Source organism: Camarhynchus parvulus, chromosome 15 (assembly GCF_901933205.1).
Source record: "Camarhynchus parvulus chromosome 15, STF_HiC, whole genome shotgun sequence".
In the NCBI taxonomy this organism is placed as follows: domain Eukaryota; kingdom Metazoa; phylum Chordata; class Aves; order Passeriformes; family Thraupidae; genus Camarhynchus; species Camarhynchus parvulus.
In genome coordinates, this window is record NC_044585.1 from 13,714,186 (window position 1) to 13,735,599 (window position 21,414).

At 48.5% G+C, this 21,414-nt stretch overlaps 1 protein-coding gene across 1 annotated transcript in view; it reads left to right on the forward strand.

Annotated features, from left to right (window-relative positions):
• ADGRD1 (adhesion G protein-coupled receptor D1) overlaps positions 1 to 21,414 on the forward strand; it is a 110,384-nt gene that overhangs the window by 55,050 nt on the left and 33,920 nt on the right. The window contains exons 16-18 of the mRNA XM_030959144.1: positions 1,059 to 1,182; positions 15,994 to 16,097; positions 18,515 to 18,626. Of these exons, the coding sequence (XP_030815004.1) occupies positions 1,059 to 1,182; positions 15,994 to 16,097; positions 18,515 to 18,626 (340 nt within the window). The remainder of the gene's footprint in view (positions 1 to 1,058; positions 1,183 to 15,993; positions 16,098 to 18,514; positions 18,627 to 21,414) is intronic.

A 21,414-nucleotide genomic window follows, 5' to 3' on the forward strand; every position in this document is an offset into this window, starting at 1 on the left:
CCCAGCTGTTGGCAGCTCCTCGTTGTTATGGTTACTCACCAATTAGGATAAATTAGAAGCAGGTTTTATGGAGCAAATGAATGTGGCTGGGGCATTGCTCTCCGCTGGGGCTGGGGCCCTGGAGGCTTTGTGAGGATACAAACCCAGATAGGAAATCTGTCCTTCTGGATGAGCCTCGTTGTGCCAGGGTGGGTTTATTCCCTGTGCACTGTAGTTAATTTGGTTTCTGACCCACAGCAGTCTCTCTGAGAGCTCAAGGAGGTCCTGAAGGGCAGGAGAATGAGGTAATACCTCTGTTTAAAACAGGCACTGAGGGGAGCACAGGTCACTCAGCCGATCTGCAGGACTCAGAGAAATACCAGAGAAATAAATAATTCCTGTCAGACGGGGGTGGGTGACCTGTGGTGCCTGAGGCCTCTGGGTCCCCACCCTGCCCCAGGGCTGGCAGGGCACAGGGAGTTCTGGCTTGTCCCAGGAAAAGCAAACTCGTGAGGATCCCTGCTCAAAGCCAAAAAGCAAAGTGCCAGAGGATGCCGAGAGCAGCCCCCACAGCCTGCCCAGCCATTCCCACAGCGGGGCAGGAGCTGCCCCTTGGGTGCAGGGATGGGAATCTGGAATCTGTGCTGTCAGCCTGAATTGCTGTGACAGCATGGCTGTGGCACTGGGCAAGGGTCAGGCAGCACAGAACACACTCTGATTTTGGGGCTTTTGCAGCATTATTGACTTGTCTGGTGCTATGGTTCTCAGAACTGGGTCTGGGTGAAATGCCATAAATGAGATGCAAAATGTAATGTAAATGCAGTTATCATTGGTTGATTATGAATTGGAAGAGATCTCTAGAGACGTTCATGGAGGGCTCTGATCTGTGCCTTGTCCTGGTGAATATTTTCCTTTACTGTTCCCATGGTGGAACTGAGAGGGCACTCGCAGTGTTTGGGGGTCTCCAGCCTGAGATGGCTCCCAGACCTTTCCATCTCCTGTGTAGCACAGAGCATGTCAAATGAAGCTCCAGCAGGTGCCTTTTGGCAGGGGTAACGTTTGGTTTTTGTACCTCCCAGCAATGGAACTGGTGTCTGGTCCAGCGAGGGCTGCGTGAGGCAGAGTGGGGACCTCAACTACTCCGTGTGCCTCTGCAACCACCTCACCAACTTCGCCATCCTGATGCAAGTGGTGCCCCTGAAGGTGAGAGTCAGCAGGGCGGTGACTCTGTCTGGTAGAAATGAACCATAAATACATCAGTTACACCCTCTCATCACCTAAGTGACTGAAACTGGGTGCATTTGTACCCAGCTTGGGTTTATTTCTTGTTTCTCTTGTGTTGTCCAGAGAGTTTAATGACTTAATTCATACCCCAGCCCTTTGTGTCAGTCTGTCCATTAAAGGGGGTTTGGCTTCCTCAGGTCATCCAGTTTTTATCTAGCCATTATTATCTTTATTACTTGTAAAGCACCTAATGACCCCATCTGGTTTCCAAGTACAGTTTTTCTAGGAACCCTTTGGGCTGATGATAAAATGCATCTTTGCCTCAAGACCTCCCATCTTGTAAGGCAGAAATATCTTGGGAGAAATGTGCTATTATTAACCCCGTTTTAAAGAGCAGCATTCAGGGAATTAGCCAGGATTAAACAGGACAGCACCAATTAAATGTCACAGAAAGATTGGTTGGCTCTCCACTGGGGAATAGTTCTGAAGGGCCCAGCTTTCAACTAAACAGATTTAGGATTGTGATGATTAATGGGATGCTGCAATAAGTTTTAGTATCATGTGATATTAGTAATTAGAGATCAAAGATATTTCATACAGAATTCTTTGGAATTGGGTTTTCCTTAAGACGTCTGAAACACATAACTGGGAAAGGCTGGATGTGAATGGACATTCCAGAGCCTACAGTTCTGTAATAGCTCCATTTTCAGTAGTTTCTCTCTGCTTAAATTTTTGGTCTGATGCATTTCCATCCACCAGAATATTTTTCCACAGCTTTTGTTTTCCCCTTTATGATAAAAGGAAAGTCTCATCCCAAACCTTTGTCCAAGACATTTCCTTTAAATGGACCATTTAGGGTTTTCTTGTGGCACTAATTTTTTTAACCAGTGAAAAGAACTGTTGCCTTCATTGTGTGATTGGCATGAAGATGAGAGTTAGGCAAAGACAGAATTCCTGCCTTTTGAGCTGTGCCAGCAGCCACAAATTCCCAAAACACCTCCTGAGAAAAGCCTTCTGAACCAGCCTGACAATTGGAAACTTCTCCCAGGTGTCCTTGGAACCCTCTTAAGCAAATGTTAAAACGCTGTGGGTTTTGAGCACATCCTTGTGCTTGAATTCGTGAGCCAAGGTTCAAAGGGCCCATTGAAATCACCCCTGGGAACAAATGCTCCAAGACATTGTTGCAGTAATGTTATATCTGATCTTGAACTTTTGTCTATTTTAATCTTCTTCTCCTCATAAATGAAGTGCACAGATAATACGAAGCAAGTAAAAGAGGGTGGGAGTATGCAATTGCCACATTTGAACAGTTCTGTTTACACAGCTATAATACATCTGTGGCCAAACAAATTGAAATGGATCACATTTTTCGGTATGAACACTGTTTTTGACAGAATGTTTATTTTTCTCTAGATTCTGGAAAAAATTAGATTCTTACCCAAAAGGGTCTGCTTTTCATAAAAAATGGAAATAAGTTATTGGACTGCCTGAAAACTGTAGATTTTTTCATCAAAAGCTGTATTTTGGTACCAAAAAAAAAGAAGAGAATTAATTTTTCACGGGAATTCTCTGGGTGTTTTACACTTCCCTTCCCCTGTGGAAAGTGCCATTCCCTTTCTCCCCAGGGTACAGATAAAAGCAGCTCTCAGGGGAGCAGAGGCTCCTCCAGGGGCACCTTCAGAGCCTTCCATGCAGCAAAACCAGGGGTGCACAGTTCTGCCAGCACTGGCAGAAAGGCAGGCAGATGCACGGAAAACAGTTTAAAAATCTAAAAAGGGGGATACTGACAGGGATAAAGAGCTGCAATACACACCAGTGCATGTGCAGCAGCTTCAGAGCTGGGAGAGCATCCCTGGGAGAGCCCTTGGGGAAATCCAGGAGCTCCAGGGGATCAGAGCTCTGAGTCCCTCAGCTCCTCCTCACATCGATTTTCCTTCTGCTCAAAAAAAGGGCATCAGCTTCCCATTAATGTGGCTTTGCAGTTCTCTAGAGTTTACTGTTCCCAGCTGGAGTGCGCAGGACCTCAGGGCTCCAGCCACAGCCGAAGTGTCCCTGAGCCCCAGCTCTGAGGCCAGTGACCCTCCCCAGCAGCCCTGCCCTGCCCCTGGGCACTGCTGCTGCCCACAGGGCTGAGCTTGGGGGAACTCTGTCAGGGAGGGTGGCTTTTCCTGAGTTATGCTGAATTCCAGCATGAATCTTCTTGCTTAAGTCCTTCTCTTTGTTCCTTCATTGGCTGAATGTGGCTTTTGGTTAAATTTGGTTAAACTTGTTCCTTCATTGGTTGAATTTGTTCCTTCATTGGCTGAATGTGGCTTTTGCTTAAATTTGGTTAAACTTGTTCCTTCATTGGTTGAATTGGTTCCTTCATTGGCTGAATGTGGCTTTTGGTTAAATTTGGTTAAACTTGTTCCTTCATTGGTTGAATTGGTTCCTTCATTGGCTGAATGTGGCTTTTTCCAGCTGCAGAATGCAGCAGGCCCCAGCCCCTGGCAGCCCCCAGGACCCTGCCCCAGCTCCCTCCCCGCTCCTGCTCCCTCCCACCTTCACAACACCCACCAGATCTCCCCTCAAGCTCATTCTGTGCCTTTTTGTGCCCATCAATGCCCTGCTGTATTCTCTACATTCCTTGGCACTGCAGAACCGTGTTATTAATTTATGCTCCTGCCTTGGGGAGGAATGACAGTGTCCCATGTGGATTCCATTTTATTCCACCGAGACATTCATAGGAACAAAACTGAAGGGCATCTTGCATTTCCTGCTGCTGTCTCTTGAACACTTGAAGTGCTGAGATGAGGGGTGCTGATGAACTGTCAGACATGTGTGGCACAGACTGTCAGGTGGGTGTAATTTCTGGGGAGCACAGAAATGCCAGAAAGTTCTTGAGAACAAGCTGTGAGTTCTCCATTTTCCTTCTTGATCTCTGCTCAAAACAGGTTAGGTTAATTCAGTCACTGTTCAGTTGAATGCCAGCTGGAGGTAATCTCCAAAGGCTGAAATCTGCTGAGATGAAAAATCATTTTTATTCCAATATTCAGAGAAAGGAATTGAAAGAGACTAGTCACAAAGGAAAATTTGAAATTCTGGGATATTAACTTAAACGTGACAAAATGAACTTTCACTGTGATGTCTGTGGGCTCTACACCAGGATGGGGAGAGCTTTGAATGCTGTGAATTAGTTAAAACTGAGCTCAGATGACAAATGTAGCTGCACAGCACTCCAGATTTTACCCTGGTTTCAGCAGGAGCTCTAAGGCACTGCAGCCAGGGTGATTGTGAAAGGAGGACACACACAATGCTGCTGGTGAGCTCAGCTCAGAGCCTTCGGAGGTGCGGGGATTAGCAGCTGTAACAAGTTTATCTCAGGATTGAAATGACCGTGCTGGAAACCTCGCAGCCATGTGGGGCTCAGCTGTCAGCCTGGCACTGGCCTGCTGCCCTGCTGAGGGGCTGGAATTGTTTGTGTTTTATCACTCTGGGGTTGTGTCTGCACCGGCCTGGCCCCCGTTCCTGCCTGCTGACATTCGTTTATCTTGCTGGTCCTCACTTGAGAATGATAACATTTATTTTCAATTCTGGAGATTAGTGGTCATCAGCTGGTTTAAACAAATGAATAAGCTGATTGAAGGTAAGATGGGACTGCAGATGAGCAGAATGTTCCTGAAGGAGCATGTTCAACCCTTGCTTGCCTTTGAGAAGTGTCAGGGATGTAAGTAAGGTCAGCAGGCCATCGGGACGTGGAGATTGCAGGGAGCTCTTGGACAGCTCTGGCCAGGTCAGTGAGACTGAGGATTGCTCAGTGCCACCTTCCAGCACACACTGGTGTGGGACACTCACAGGGGCTGAGGATTGCTCAGTGCCACCTTCCAGTACACACTGGCTCACAGGGGCTGAGCATTGCTCAGTGCCACCTTCCAGCACACACTGGCTCACAGGGGCTGAGCATTGCTCAGTGCCACCTTCCAGCACACACTGGCTCAGAGGGGCTGAGACTGAGCACTGCTCAGTGCCACCTTCCAGCACACACTGGTGTGGGACACTCACAGGGGCTGAGCACTGCTCAGTGCCACCTTCCAGCACACACTGGCTCACAGGGGCTGAGCATTGCTCAGTGCCACCTTCCAGCACACACTGGCTCACAGGGGCTGAGCACTGCTCAGTGCCACCTTCCAGCCCACACGGCTCACAGGGGCTGAGACTGAGCACTGCTCAGTGCCACCTTCCAGCACACACTGGCTCAGAGGGACTGAGCACTGCTCAGTGCCACCTTCCAGCCCACACGGCTCACAGGGGCTGGGCAGACATGAAGGGGTTGCTCTCAAGCTTTTCCTCCTGATGGGGAACCTGAGGCAGGGGGGAGAAGCCCCTGTAGCAAATAGATCATTGCTGCAGCTGCCCCTTGGGAATTCCTGTCCACAGAGCAGTGCTCCAGGCTTTCCTCCATCCAGCACAAACAGCTGGGGAGCACTGGTGCACTGTGTAGCTGTGCTGGGAGAAAGAAGAAACCCATCCATTTGGATGTGTTTGTTCCCTCTGGAGAAGGGCCAGGAGGAGCAGAGGCAGGGCCAGGAGCTGCCTGAGGGGTTTGCAGCAGTGTCCTGCTGGATGGCAGCTGGGTGGGACATGGCACATCCAGAGCTGGGGGCTCCTGGCAGGGACAGTGGCAGTGATAAGGACAGTGGCAGGGTCAGGAGAGGCAGAGCAGCAGCCCTGGCACACACAGACAGGAGCTCTCCTTCCTAGACAGCAGGAACCCAGCCCAGCACAGAGCTGCAGCTAAAAGGGCTTCAAAGAACGTTCAGATGCTGTTACTGCATTTTGGGCAGCTCCGCTCCCCCCATCAGTCAGGGGCCCTCTGCTCCTGCCAAGGAACATGCCAGCCATCTGGCAGATTTGTTTTTGCAGTGATCCAACAGCTCCAAAGCATGCCAGGCTATTTGTACCATCTGCCACGAAAATGTCACTTCAGCTAAAGGATGGTGGACACCTGGGGACCCAGGGTTCAAAAATCCTTTTAAAGAGCAATCATTTTCTCCCACAGAAAAATCGAGTTTGAACTTTGGGTCCCCCTCCCCCAGAACACCAGTGCAGGACACAGCTGAAATATTTATGTCTCCTAAACCATTCTCTAAATTGCTCTTTTTTCCTGCTTCTCCTCTTGCTGTCTTTTCCAACTGTGAGAATATAAAAATGGCTCCTATAAAGCCCACATGTGGATGGACATTTCCAGCTAAGCAGTAGTGTTATACAATCTGTGGTAGAAATTGTTTGGGGTTTTGAACACGTTTTCTGCATTTCTAAAGCTAGAAATGACTTTGTTGTTATGCCATTTGTAGCCTGTTCACAATTCAGAAGAGACCATCAATCAATACAGTTCAAGCAGCTCACCAATGGGCTTGCAAGCAGACAAGTGTTTATACAGGGAAAATACTTAAAACTGTCTGATCTTGATGATGGAACTTAGAAACAACCCTTAGCATTTTCAAAGAGCCCGGGATTGTGAAAAGGTTTGGTTATTCATCTGTGAGCTTCTATTTACAGAAAGAAAATCATCCCAAATATCTTTTCTTGTGGCAATATATGTGTTTTTATTTTAGCTTTCGCTGTCATAGCTGAGTTTTGATAATGCATGGCTGACTGAGAAGAAGGTGCATCAATTCACAAAGGCTGTTTTGAAAAAGTCCTGGTATTGCAAAATACTTTAAAAATGTGGGGGATAGATGGGTAATTTATCAGTTTGGAGCATTGTTTCCTAAATCTAATATTGCAGTTATTAATCAAACACTGCGCTTTGTGTGCAATAAAATAACAGTCTGAAACCATAAGCTTTTTTCTTAAAATTTTCAGCCAGCTCCTCACTCAAATAGGACAATGAAATGGAAATAATGTGGCACTCTCCAGTTTCTGCTGTTTTGTAATTTTTGTATAATTACTTTTCTCAGCATGCTTTTCATTGCTGGGAACATGAAAAGAATAATGTCTAAGTCCAGTAATTTTTCTTTGTGTTGCATATTTAAAAATCGGGTAGGCATTGCGATTTTTTTGTGTCCTTGTTCATTACCACTGACATTTTGTGTAAGTGAAAAGATCTCCACAGACAGTTCAGACAGCCTCAGCCATCAGATGAACAAAGATAAATCAGCCTGGGCGTTTATTCCAGCACTGCTTTGTAAACTTTCTTTGCTCCTTCTCACTCTCTCCCCTTGCCCCTCCATTTCATGGCAGTGAGTGTTGTCCCTGTGCAGGAGCACATCTGGGTGTTGTCCCTGGGCAGGAGCACATGTGAGTGTTGTCCCTGTGCAGGAGCACATCTGGGTGTTGTCCCTGTGCAGGAGCACATCTGGGTGTTGTCCCTGGGCAGGAGCACATCTGGGTGTTGTCCCTGGGCAGGAGCACATCTCACACTGGGATTGGGCCTCAGATTCCTTTTGTCCTTAGGGTACCCGTGCTCATCTTCCCTGAAAATCAAGTCCTGCTGTTGACTTTGAACCCTTGATTTGAACTTGATTTTCTTGATTTTGAATTTGTTCCTTCCTTTGCTGTTCCACCCCTCTGCCAGCACAGCTCTGTTGATTTCCATGGGCAGAAATTGGAGAATTTCTGGTTGTCCCAAATCCCACAGAATTACACGGGAAGAGTTGGGCCAGTGCTGCAGGATACTAAACCCTCAAATTCCTTAGAGAATTGTTTGGCAGTTACTGCATTTCACTCAGCAGGGGAGAGCAAAAATGACTTTTTATTTTGGAAAAGCACAAATGTTTGAGTGCTATAACTGTCGAAATAACTGCTTTGTTTGAGAAGCATGATAGAGTATCTATTTTAATCAGAATACTCACCAAAAGAACACAGACTTCCTTTCTGTGGTGGAAATGAAAGCACTGAACCACTTGGCAGCCAGTTCTTCTCGCTGACTGAAGGATTTCCCCAAGCAGTATAAAATGTTATGAGCAGGGCGCCTTTATCCATCACTGCTCTCTTTGGGTGTGGTCACTCTGTGCCTGAGTTTGGTCTGTGCTTGTGTTTGGGGCTGGGCTGGGGGGCTCAGGGCACAACCCCACCCAGTGCCAGCCCTGAGTCCAAATGGCCCCTTGGAGCCAAAGCCCAGCCTGGGAAAGCAGAGCTGGACACGCTCATTTTCATGGAATTGTCCTGGGAGCTGGTGTTCAACTGTCCTCAGCTGCTCTGAAGGGTCTCAGAGCCAGCCTGGCAGGAGACTGCATTGCTGGGACCCCTGTGGGGCTGATCCCCCTGCGGTGCTCTCCAGGGCACTCGGGTCTGGCTGCTGGATGGGGACCAGGAGCAGGGCAGAGAGCAGCTGGATGGGCAGGGCAGGAGGAGCTGCTCCTGATGGAGCAGAGAGCAGGGGACCAGCCCTGGTGGATGGGCAGAGCAGGAGGAGAAGGCAGAGAGCAGCTGGATGGGCAGGGCAGGAGGAGCTGCTCCTGATGGGGCAGAGAGCAGCTGGACCAGCCCTGAAAGCTGGGGACCAGGAGGAGCTGTTCCTGCTGCAGCAGAAGCAGAGAGCAGGGAACCAGCCCTGGTGGATGGGCAGAGCAGGAGGAGAAGGCAGAGAGCAGCTGGATGGGCAGAGCGGGAGGAGCTGCTCCTGATGGGGCAGAGAGCAGCTGGACCAGCCCTGCTGATGGGCAGAGCAGCTCCTTGAGTCTGGGATAATCTGCTGTGAATACAGCATTTAACATTTCCTGCAAGCTTAGATTTGAGAGGAAGGCAGAAAAAAACCCCACCCTGCTCTGTGTTGCACTAACAGATTTTAGAAGAACTCAGAAATATCAGCTTTTCTGGTCCCCAAACTCTATTATAACCTCTTTATTATAATCTGATGCCACCTCACAACTTGAGTCCTTCCTCCCTGCCATGCTTCTTTCAAGCTTCATTTGAACTAAGAACTTTGAGATTTGTAATGAGCAGAACTCCTACTGTTTGATGACACAGTGCCCAGAACTACTTTGAAAGATGATGTGGGCATTTAAAAATACTAATTAATATCTTGGCAGAGATATTTGGAAAATTCTCTATTTTTTGTGTCACATTGAAAAGTTTTAAATAAGCAACACCAGGCTGGGCTGGCTGGAGGGAAATGTGCCTTTAACCCTGAAAAGCCCCCTCTGCAGCACTTTGCTGCAGATTGCTAGGAAATGTGAAGTTAATAGAGAAGGGGAATTCAAAAACAATTCTGCTGCAAAAGGCTGATAAAGATGATTGCATTGTGAAGCGTGACTCTCAGAGGCCTTTTTTCCTGTAAATTCGCAGTATCTGGTGCATTGTGGCTTGAGAAAAGAAGTTTGTGCGTCAAACTGGGCTTTTCTCTGGGTGGTGATTGTACAGTGCCACTCAGCATGGCCCCACCAAAATCCATCCTGTGCTCTCAGGGAGCAGACTGAGCCTCCTGAGCTCACCACAGATGTTCATTTAAAAAATGGAATGTTATGTACCTAACAAAGTGCTTGGCAAGCTGAAGGAAAACCGAGATTTGTATTGTTGTTATTATTATTTAACATATAAATAAAGGCCTCTCTGGACTGAGATTGGATTTCAGCAGCCTTTCTGGAGGCAATTAAAACCATTAGCTTCATCAGCCAAGGCCAGCGTTTTAATGTCTCTGAGACACTCAGGCTGCCAAAGTTAATTATTCACCCTTTTCTGAATTGGATTCAGATTACATTTTAAAGGTACAACTTAGTGGATTTGGCTGTACCCGTTCCCCCCTACCCCAGGACGTGCTCAGGGAGGAGGTTCAGGTTTGCAGAGGGTTTGGGGGATTTCAGTGCTGGGCAGCCCTGCAGATCTGTCAGATAATAAACAGGGAAATCTATCGGCACTGCAGGGCTTCCTGGTGGGGAATTCCCTGTGGGATGGAAAGCTGACCAAAAGGGAGGTGAACATCTAACTCCTTTTTCTGTTTGGACTTGGGGCAGAATGCAGCTGTCATGGCATTTCTAGCAGTGAACAAATACCTGGGTTAATGACATGTATCCACTCATGGGCACATGCAGACCTGTCCTGGGCTGTGCCAGGGAGTGAGGCTGAAATACAAACAGGGCTAGGATATCCTCCTCAGCTTGCAGCACTCATCTTTGAGGCTGTGAAACCTTTTTTGGTTCAAGAACTTGCCTTTTTCTGGAGGATGAATTGTTTTTCAGAAAGGAGATTTCTAAAGCGGTTTGGACAGTGAAATTACTGCTTTTGGCATCTAAATAGTGAAGCTGTAACTTGGTACAGCTGTCAGGATCAGCTATGACAAGCCCTGGCTGAAGTATTTGAGCTTTGTCTGATGTGTGACCTCTGAAGGCAGAAATAGAGGGATGATTTGCAGGATGTGAAGGGAAAATGTTAGGTTAGAAGTGCCTTCCTTTGGAGAAAGCCAAAAGTTCACTCCTTGCCAAGCAGAAGAGTGCAGTCAGTGGCCTGAGAGGTGAATTACTTGGAAAGGGGCAGGGACAGGAGGGCAAATGTGCCCTGGAGAAAGGGAGTCCTGAGCAGAGAGCCCAGGCAGGTGCTCTGGGCTGGCCAGGGGCTGCTGTGCTCCTCTGTGTGGTCACTCAGTAACTACACATGAATAAGGAGCTTTTCTCCTCTTCACACAAACAATTTTTCCTGTGGAGCCTACTGAATAAGGCTTTCAGCCTGAATGACCTCTCCCAGCTCCTCCAGATATAAAAAGTACCATCTCATTATTGTAATATATTTTCATCTTCCTTGCAGTTATTTATAAACAGAGGGGTTAGATATTGCTTTCTTTTTTTTTTATTTTTTTTTTTCCTTTTCTGTGAGCAGCATTATAAATGAAAGATTTGTACTTGCAGTCTGAGCTGGTGTCTTTCCAGGAGCATTTCTCAGCTTGCTTGTGAGGCGGTTTTTGCTTGCCTGTGAGTTTCCAAACCAGAAGTGTTGAGCAGTGCAGTAACTGCTCTTGGGAGGGAGAGCAGGCTCGGCTGTGCCCCAGGAGGTGGATCTGCTCCATCCCCTCCCTGGCCACGATTCCAGCAGCACCCGAGGCAAGGGCTGGTACAGCCTAGGCTGAAAGGGTGGGAGGAATTTTTGGTTTTACCTTGTCAAAGCTGAAGCTCAGAAACATCTGTCTCTTCGTGCTGGTGATTGCTGACACTCCTGACTGGATGAGCTCGTTTCCTGGCTTTTCAGGGTAAAAGAATGACCATATCAAGGCAAGGAAGCTAAACATTTTAGAAGAAAAGAATAATTTAATGTAGATTGGGACAAGTGTGAGAAGAGCTTGCTCAATGTTTTATTTGGTACTTTTAAATGCTATTTTCCTTAATAATAGCATTACAGCTTGATTAGAGTTTTTGTGCTGACTACAAAACCATCACAAATTACTGTTTTACATTCCACATCATGCAGGAAGTCTGTAAACTTTCAAAAAGACAAGCTGAGGTAAGGTAAAAACAGCCCTTATCAGAGCATTGGAATTAACTGGAATAGTTTCTTAATTAATGAGGCCCAATGCTTTGACAACCCAGGTACTTCCAACAAATTTCTCCTGGTTATGCCCTCCGATGAGAATGCACCACATCCAGATGTGCAGTGACAGCTGGGTTGAGAGGTTTGTGGGGCTCTCATGTCTTTAAATACAAATTGTTTTCCCTCCTTCGCCACAGCCCTGCGGTGAGGCTGCACACCCTGGAGATCATCCCCAGCCTGGTTTTGTGCTCTTTGGTGTGCTTTTTCCTGTTCTTTCCCTGCAGTTCACACCTGCACGGGCAGGAGCTGCTCTCCCTCTGAGAGCAGCCCCTGCAGCTCCTCTGGGCCCTTCCTGGCAGTTAAACCCGGCTCAAAGCTGAGCCCAGCCCCTGCAGCTCCTCTGGGCCCTTCCTAGCAGTTAAACCCGGCTCAAAGCTGAGCCCAGCCCCTGCAGCTCCTCTGGGCCCTTCCTGGCAGTTAAACCTGGCTCAAAGCTGAGCCCAGCCCTGCCCCTCTCACAGGGCAAGGGGGAAGCTGGAGTGCAGTGCTGCTGCTTTTCAAACAGCTCCCACCAGACTGATGTGAGTGTTGGTTCAGGAGCAGCACTCTCAGAGCCTCGTCAGATTTTGGTTGTGTTCACCAGAGCAAGAGCAATTTCCAGCTCACAGATGCAGGGACCTATGCAGGTTATTTCAGGTTTCAGTGAATCTTCTACATTTTGTTGTACAAGAGATTTTTTTTCCTTTTTCATTTCTAAGTCATAGAGGATTCACATTTTGTCTTGCCCTGCAGGGGTTTCTGGAGAAAGACTGAACTGAAACCCAGAGACAGACTTTCTTAGAAACACAACATCAAAGAAATTGCAGAGAAAAAAATGTCTGTGTGATCATTATCTTCTTTTGGATTACTATGGGAAAAACCAAACAGTTTGATTTGGGGGGGATGGATCACCTCTCCCACATGGAAAGAATTGGGTTTGTTCAGTCTGGAGAGGAGGAGGCTTCAGGCTGACCTAACTGTGGCCTTCCAGCACCTGAAGGTCCTGCAAGGTGGAGAGGAACTGTTTACAGGAGCAGGCAGTGGCAGGAAAGGGGCAATGGCTTCAAAGGGAAGGAGGGAAGGTTTAGAGCAGACACTGGGCAGGAATTGTTCCCTGTGAGGGTGGGCAGCCCTGGCACAGGTGCCCAGAGCAGCTGGGGCTGCCCCTGCATCCCTGGCAGTGCCCAAGGCCAGGCTGGGCACTGGGGCTGGGAGCACCTGGGGCAGTGGGAGGTGTCCCTGCCATGGCAGGGGTGGCACTGGGTGGATGGGCTCTGAGGTCCCTTCCAACCCAGGCCTTTCTGCGATTCTGTGATTTTTGCCCATTTCCCCTGGTTTGCTCCTTGGACTTTCTGCATTTGTCAGTGACAGTAAGGGCCCCACACCCCTCTGAGATCTCTGCCAGGGCAAGCACCAGCACACAGCACTGCAAATCTGAATTCTTCCTGAGCAGGGAAGCTCTCCAGGGAACATTTTCTGCCTTAAGGACTGCTGAGAAATACTGATTTCAGAGTGACTTTACATCTGAAAAGCCTCCTGAGCTCCCCTCCTCCTTCTGCAGAATTGTGAGCCACCTGCAGCCAGGGAAAAGGGTGGAGGCACCAGGAAATAAGGTCCGTGCATTTCGGACATGAATGCACCTGATGAGGAAATCACTTCTAAACTGCTCCATTTACCACACAGATTATTCCTGTTTCAGGAACATTCTGTGGAGAATGCCTGTACATGCCTTCTTTGGGGGATGAGGGATGACAGCATCTCTTTTGTAGGAATTATCTGGAGCTTTAAAGCTGTTCCAGTACACAGAACTCTTTTGTTTCTGTAATTGATGCTGTCCAGTCAGGGAAAAGAAATGTGTCTTTGGCTGGAAAAGAAAAAATACTCAAGAGCTGCATCATATTTCCTAGGAACAGTAACGCCATAGCAACAGTTGTCTTTCAGTGCATCCCTTAAAGGCTCTCAGATTGCTGAGCTCTTCTGCTGGAAACCCAGCACACGTGAGCTGCTGCACTTGGCAGATAATTGCACTAAAAACCCACACACACAACACATCTCTGTGTCTGTATTTATGTTTTCCCATGACCACATGGCACGTTACTTCTCTCCTGTAAAAGGAATTTTAATGGGGAGTTTATTGGTAGAGCTGCTTCGATTTGATAATCTCTGATGAAATACTTTGTTTGGGTGGGAAATTTTATTGTGTGTGTGTGTAAAATAATAGAAAATCCCAAACATATGTGAAAGGACTAGTTTTTATTAGATAAATGTGCTGTAAAAAAGTTTTGGAAAGGTATCATTCCTTTTAGTATTTTTTTATAATCAATGAATTTTTTTCAGCTTGGAATTTAATCAATAGTAAATTGAGATTGAAACAATAAAGCAGTATCTCAAGCATCATAATTAAAACTTTTTGATTGAGTAATTTTTTTCCTTCAGTTTATGAAAATGTCAAGTCTATCCAAAACTGAGTCAGGAAAAATGTTTGAAAATTCTTCTAGGATGAGAAAACTTTTTCCTGCCTAGCTCTGTTCTACTAATTGCATATTAACACTGCCTGGCTCCCATTGCTGGGTGTGGCTCTTTTGTCATTCTTTTATGAGAACTTGCATGAAAATTAAAACACATGCTGATTAATTTGAGTGGCCAAACCACCCTGTCCTTCTTGCATGACTCTGTCCAGGTTTAACACAGATCCTGGTGGAGAGCACCGTGGAGTTACAGTTCAAATGTTCCTAACAATTGCATTACCTCCACAAGAGATGCCAGCAGGCAGAGGCTGAGAGCAGAGCTTTGCCCTCACGCCGGGTCCGTGCTGGGGTTTCCATGCTGGAGTGTCAGCCCAGCTCCCTCAGCAGGCACTGCCAGCTCCATCCATTGCCCAGAACCAGTGATGGATTGGTCATTTTAATGGCTGTGAATGGCTCTGGTGGGTGGGTTCTATGGTTTGTGGGGTCTCCCTGCACGGTGGTGCTTGTACAGGGAGGGGAATGACTGGGAGCATCACTGCAGTATCACTGGGGCCATCACTGGGGGCATCACTGCAGTATCACTGGGGGCATCACTGGGGGCATCACTGCAGTATCACTGGGGGCATCACTGGGGCCATCACTGGGGGCATCACTGCAGCATCCCTGCGAGCATCACTGTGAGCATCTCAGGGCCCTGCGAGCTGCCCAGGCGGAGCTGCCAAGGCTGTCTGAGCCCTGCAGCCATGGCAGGAACTACTGCTGCTGCTGGGGACCTGGGCTGTGACACACGACAGGGACACTGTGGGCAGGGCTGGGCAGGGCAGGGCTGGTCGTGATGAGTGTGGCCCCAGCTCACAGCTCTGTTCTGCTCTCTGTGTGCTCAGTGTGGCCCCAGCTCACAGCTCTGTTCTGCTCTCTCTTTGCTCAGTGTGGCACCATCTCACAGCTCTGTTCTGCTCTCTGTGTGTGCTGAGTGTGACACCATCTCACAGCTCTGTTCTGCTCTCTGTGTGGTGTGACACCATCTCACAGCTCTGTTCTGCTCTCTGTGTGTGCTGAGTGTGGCACCAGCTCACAGCTCTGTTCTTTTTGGCTCACAGCTCTGTTCTGTCTTTTGCTCTGTGTGTGCTGAGTGTGGCATGGCCAGCTCACAGCTCTTGCTGTGTGACACCAGCTCACACTCTGTTCTGCTCTGAGTGTGTGGCACCAGCTCACAGCTCTGTTCTGCTCTCTTTGCTCAGTGTGGCACCAGCTCACAGCTCTGTTCTGCTCTCTGTGTGTGCTCAGTGTGGCCCCAGCTCACAGCTCTGTTCTGCTCTCTTTGCTCAGTGTGGCACCAGCTCACAGCTCTGCTCTGCTCCTGGCTACACTCTGTTCTGCTCTGTGCTCAGTGTGGCCCCAGCTCACAGCTCTGCTCTGCTCTCTTTCTGTGTGAAAGCTCACAACCCTGTTCTGCTCTCTGTGGCTCAGTGTGGCACCAGCTCACAGCTCTGTTCTGCTCTCTCTTTGCTGAGTGTGGCCCCAGTCACACTTTTTTTTTTTTTTTTGCTCGTGTGGCACCAGCTCACAGCTCTGCTCTGCTCTCTGTGTGTGCTAGTGTGGCCCCAGCTCACAGCTCTGTTCTGCTCTCTCTGTGCTGAGTGTGGCACCAGCTCACAGCTCTGTTCTAGTCTCTCTTTGCTGAGTGTGGCCCACAGCTTACTCTTTTTTTTTTTTTTGTTGGGGGGTGGCGCCCCCCCTCTCTTCTCTCTCTTCCCCCCGCTGGCCCCAGCTCACAGCTCTGCTCTGCTCTCTCTTTGCTGAGTGTGACACCATCTCACAGCTCCGTTCTCTCTCCTCGCTGCAGCTGACGAGAGAACACCAGGTGGCCCTCTCCTCCATCACTTACGTCGGCTGTGCTCTGTCCATCTTCTGCCTGACGATCACCCTGGTCACGTTCGCCGTGCTGTCGTGAGTAATTCTAACTGCATACCTGCTGAGCAGCCAGCACGCAGCAAGGCAAGCAGGATCCCTTCAGCTGCTCAGGATAAAACAAAGGCTATTAATTCTACAACCTTCCTTAATTAGATCCTGCACATGTATTTGTAACACTTCGTTGGTTATTTCTAAATTACTTTCATTTCCTGAAATGGGATGGTCTTTATATAGCAAGCCATTTCAATCTCTCGAGAGATTTTATTTTTTTTGACTGTCCAGGCTTTGCTATAGTTCAGGAACCTTGCAAAGAGCCTCGTAGGAGGCCTTGGTGTGGACCCCAGTACAAGGTGAGCAGGGGCTGCAGGACCACCCCCTCTGCCCCCACATCTCTGGGTGGCTCCGAGTGCACAGACAGCACTTTCTGCTTTTCCAGTGCCCTGTCTGTGAGGCAGGGTGTTCAGGAAGGAATGCCCAGTAAGGAAGTCTCAGTCAGCACTGGCTGCCTGACTTTATTTTCACACAGCTTGTACACAATTACCTCATGCAGCCCACGTTTATGTTCAAGTGTCTTGCTGTTCTCCATCAGGCTGCATTTCTGTGGCGCTTTACTGGGGTGAAGGACACTGTAAGCAGTGTGAAATTCACTCCATGGCTCGTGGTTAGAAACCTCTGCACCTCCTGCCCAAAGCAGGGCAGCCCTGTAAGGGCTCTCTGTGCTGGGAAGGTTTCTGCCCCAGGACACTCAGGACCTTTATTCCTATTTATGTTCCCCTCGTGACAAATGAGTTTGAGGCCCAGCTGGGCTTCATACAAATATTTCTGGAAAAAAGCTTTCATAAAGGTTTGTGTCTAAATAAGAAACAGAAAACCTGACTAAGGGTGAAGTAACTTGTCCAAGGCTGTGCAGCACTTTGGGAGTACAGCAAGGAGTGGGATTCTTGTCTCCTTTCACACACTAAACCATATTGTTCCCACTTAAGAGTTTGATTCTTGTTTTCTTGTATTTTGGATATCCAGTTAAGAGGCCAGTTTCTAGGGAAAAGGACTAGCTGAATCTCAGTAAACTGATTGCAATGCTTGTTTTCTCCAGACCCCGTATTATTTCCAAGTTTCGAGATCTGTGTTGGTCATACTTGGATTAAGACCATAACGTGTGGCAAAATCCACTCTAAATAAGTCCAGCATCTACCTATCTGACATTGTGCTGTTGGCATGTTTAGGCTAAGGGGAATGATCTGCTCCACTTTAGTCTAAGGGCAAAATTGGATGTTGGAGTGTTTAGAAAGGAAAAAGGAGCAAAAGGAGGAGGTGTTGCTGCAGCAGGGCTGAAAACTCCTCCAGGAGCTGGAGGCAAACAAGACTTGGAAGAGAGCTTGGAGCCAGCTGACTGTCACAGGGTTAAGCACCCCACCTACACACAGCATCCTTCAAACTGCCAATTGAAAATAATTTGATTATCTTTTCACTGGAGAGCAGGGTCTCATTAAGCAGCTGAAGTGGAATTTTGCAATGAGTTGTTAGATGACTGTGACATAAGTGGAGAAGAATCTGGCAAGTTCTTTGCTTCTGCATGTCCTGACAAGGGCAGCCCCTTCCCAAGGGGCAGTGAGCCCTGCTCCCCTCCTGGTGACACTGCCCAGCCTGTGGCACATGGAGCTCCTCAGTACAGAGCCATGGCACCAGGCAGAGCATCCTCTGAGTTACTTTTGGGATCTCAGTACTTCTTGTCCCCTCCCTCTTCATTCCTGTTCCATGGAGCAGTGCAGCAGGCAGGGTGCATTGGAATAGAACCTGTTATCACCAGCACTGTTTGTTTTTCAAAGGGAACAGAATTTAAGGCAAGCCTGAGATGTTCAGATCAATGTTTTTGTTTTCTGTTTCTTATTTTGGGATGAGAACAGAAACACGAGGTCAGCAGACTTCCAGGAAAGACTGTTCTTGTCAGATTTCCAGCTGGTTTTTGAAAAGCCAAGGGAGATAAGTTCAGATGATGTTGAAACCACAGTCAGGTTCCTGTCACGACAGGCACTGCCCATCTGTGTATGGAGCTATCATTCCTGTGGTCAGAAGTTATATTTGTATAAATCAGAATTGGAACCAATGTCTTTCCCCATTCCCTTATTTCCCAGAAAGGCAAATGCCAACAAAATAAACCCAGGAGCTCTGGCACAGTGCGGGCACAGGTGCCACGTGCTTTCTGTGAGGTGTGACCCCCTTGTCAGCCCAGCACCCTCCAGGAGCAAGCCCTTGCTGATATTCTGTTGCTGGCCATCACTTTGCCATGTGCAGGTCGATGTTCTGAGGGATCTCTGCCCAGGTACTGCCCACGCTGCTGGCAGGAGAGCTCCAGAGGCCCCAGGGCCACCCCGGCCAAACCAAGAGCCAGTTTGGTGCCTGCTGCTGCGTGGGAGGGCCCTGGGGCCGCGCTGAGGTGTTTCTGTGCCCTGCAGGTCTGTCAGCACCATCCGCAACCAGCGCTACCACATCCACGCCAACCTGTCGAGCGCCGTGCTGCTGGCCCAGGCCCTGCTGCTGGCCAGCTTCCAGCTCAGCCCCGCAACCGTGAGTCTCAGGGGTCCTCGGGGCAGCTCCAGGCGGGATGGGGCCACGGGCACACCCAGGGAAGCCTCTGCCAGGGGAGATCTGGCCTTAACGCGCCTTAGCCAAAACCGCCGTCCTGGTCCTGCTGCAGGGGCAGCTCCTCGGGCAGGGCACCAGGTGTGAACCATTAAACTGGCATCCAAAACAGCCCAGTTAGAGCGAGACAAATAGGCCAAGCTAACTGCATCGCATGCCAGTACACCCAATTTCTTTCCACTGTTAATTTTAAAAATGCAATTTAAAGTAACGTAAGGTCTTTGACGGAAAGTTCCACCTGAGAAGCAGAAGCAAAACCTGATTTTACAATAAACTTCCAGGGTGCTCTGTGTTTGTGCTGGTAAAAACTCAGCTAGCCTTGTGACCAGCTGCTGCTCCACATTATTTTTCAGAAGAGCCAGTGGTTTCTATTATTGGGGGGGGTGGTGGTGGAATTTTTTCTCAGTAGAAGTAAATATGTGGTTTGCACATTGTTCATTTTGCCAATACAACAGCTACCTAAATTTCTATTCAGCTCAAATGGGATCCCTTGAATTTCTGCTACGTTTATAAATAACTGTAATGCCTGGTTTGCACAGGCAGTCATTACCTGAGGACCTAAAAGCACTTTGGAAAACTAAGTTCATATTCTTCTGCTGTTTAACATTCGGGTGGGTCCTGAATGAGTCATGCAATGTGCAAGGGAGAAGATGAGGGGGGATGGTTCAGAAGGAAAATGAAATGGAGACACTGGAGAGCAGCAAAAGATGAAACTGAAGACAGTAGAAACCAGGCATGAAAATAATCCTCTTTAAGTAGAGAGCTAAAACCCCATTGAAAGGACATGGGCTCGAGGGCAATGGAAGGTTCACCCAGCATGACAGTGTGAGGTATTCTCACAGGGTTTTCCTTTTCACCCATCCCAAATTGTCAGACAATTCGGCTGAGTCCCTTCAGATGGTGTGTGAAAGCCTCTTTACAGCTGAGCAAGGCCAGCAGGGCCTCAGTCTGTTCCTGGTGTGGAGCTCCAGCTGTGTCCTGCTGTGGGGAGGAGCTCCAGCTGTGTGTCCTGCTGTGGTGTGGAGCTCCAGCTGTGTCCTGCTGTGGTGTGGAGCTCCAGCTGTGTCCTGCTGTGGGGTGGGGAGGAGCTCCAGCTGTGTGTCCTGCTGTGGGGTGGGGAGGAGCTCCAGCTGTGTGTCCTGCTGTGGGGTGGAGCTCCAGCTGTGTCCTGCTGTGGGGTGGGGAGGAGCTCCAGCTGTGTGTCGTGCTGCTGTGGGGTGGGGGAGCTCCAGCTGTGTGTCCTGCTGTGGGGTGGAGCTCCAGCTGTGTGTCCTGCTGTGGGGTGGGGAGGAGCTCCAGCTGTGTGTCGTGCTGTGGGGTGGAGCTCCAGCTGTGTCCTGCTGTGGGGTGGAGCTCCAGGTGTGTGTCCTGCTGTGGGGTGGAGCTCCAGCTGTGTCCTGCTGTGGGGTGGAGCTCCAGCTGTGTGTCCTGCTGTGGGGTGGAGGAGCCAGAGCCCCGTTCTCCAGGGACCAGCCCCAGAGCCACCCATGTTCAGGACCTGCCTTGGTCACACTCAGGTCCTGCCTGCTTCGCCCAGCTTGTGCAGCTGTCACACAGGCTCAGGCTGCGGTTTAGGAGGTGCAGATTTCCCCTTAAACCTGTCCCAAACCTACTTTGGTGAAATTGGGATGGCAGCACGAGGAAGTAAGAGCTGTTTTACAGCCCAGGCTTTGGGAAATGAAATGCTTCACAGAATCCGTGGACTTTTTAGCCCTGCCTCCTCTATAAGAGCTGTAATTGTATGGGATAACTCTGTAAAGATCTGAAAGTTGACAGACCTGATGCAAATACTGTCTGCTGGGCTTTTATTTTTATGTTCTGTCCTCTTGGAGTCCGGGGGGTTGTGATTCATCCTTTTATTGGTCTCCTGTCGTTACCCACTGGTGACTAGCTCTGACAGCAGCCTAAATACCTTTAATTGCAGCTTTAATTGAACTGCAGAGCGAGGGAGGCAGCGTTTGCCCTGGCAGGTGTCAGTCTGTAACCTCTGCCTCTGCCAGGGCTGCTGCGTGGGGCTGGGCTGCTCGGGTGCCCTGCAGGACCCTCTGTGTCCCCCTGCCCGAGGCTGGCATCGCCTCCTAGCCCTGGGCCTGCCCATCCTTTCCCCTCTCTGGCGCTGGGGATATTGCAGCTTTGACTGCAGATATGGCACACAGCAGTCCCTGCTATTCTCAGATGTGTTATTTAATGATTTACAATTCATTCTGCAGCAATTTTTCTTTTGTAGAATAACAGTGGATTTTTTTCTTTTGTAGAATAATAATGATTTTTGACCATAAAGCTCTATCTTCACAAACAGGACTTTAATTTTTCAAGTACACCTAATTTATTCATTTATTTATAAAAAGCTGGCCATTGACACCTATCAAAAATAGTTAAGTGATCATGGCGTATTCCAGGAAGGCAATTCTTCCCAAAATCAAGGTGTCTTTTTGCGTCTTTATATTATTGAGACACAGGAAAATGAAAATTGAAATATAAGGTGTTAGCCAGCACTGGGTTTTTTCCAGCACAACCAGGAAAATCTAATGCCTCTACTATCTGCAGTTCTGGATCAGGGTATTTGTCTCTTTCTCACTCAATACTCCTGCCTGGAATTGCTGGAAACATCCAAAAGGAGAAGTGAAACAAGCTGCTTTTGTTTGTGATATAGCTGTAAAATTACCTATCTCTTTTAAGAGTGTCCTCAGGAAAAAAATGACAAATACTGTCT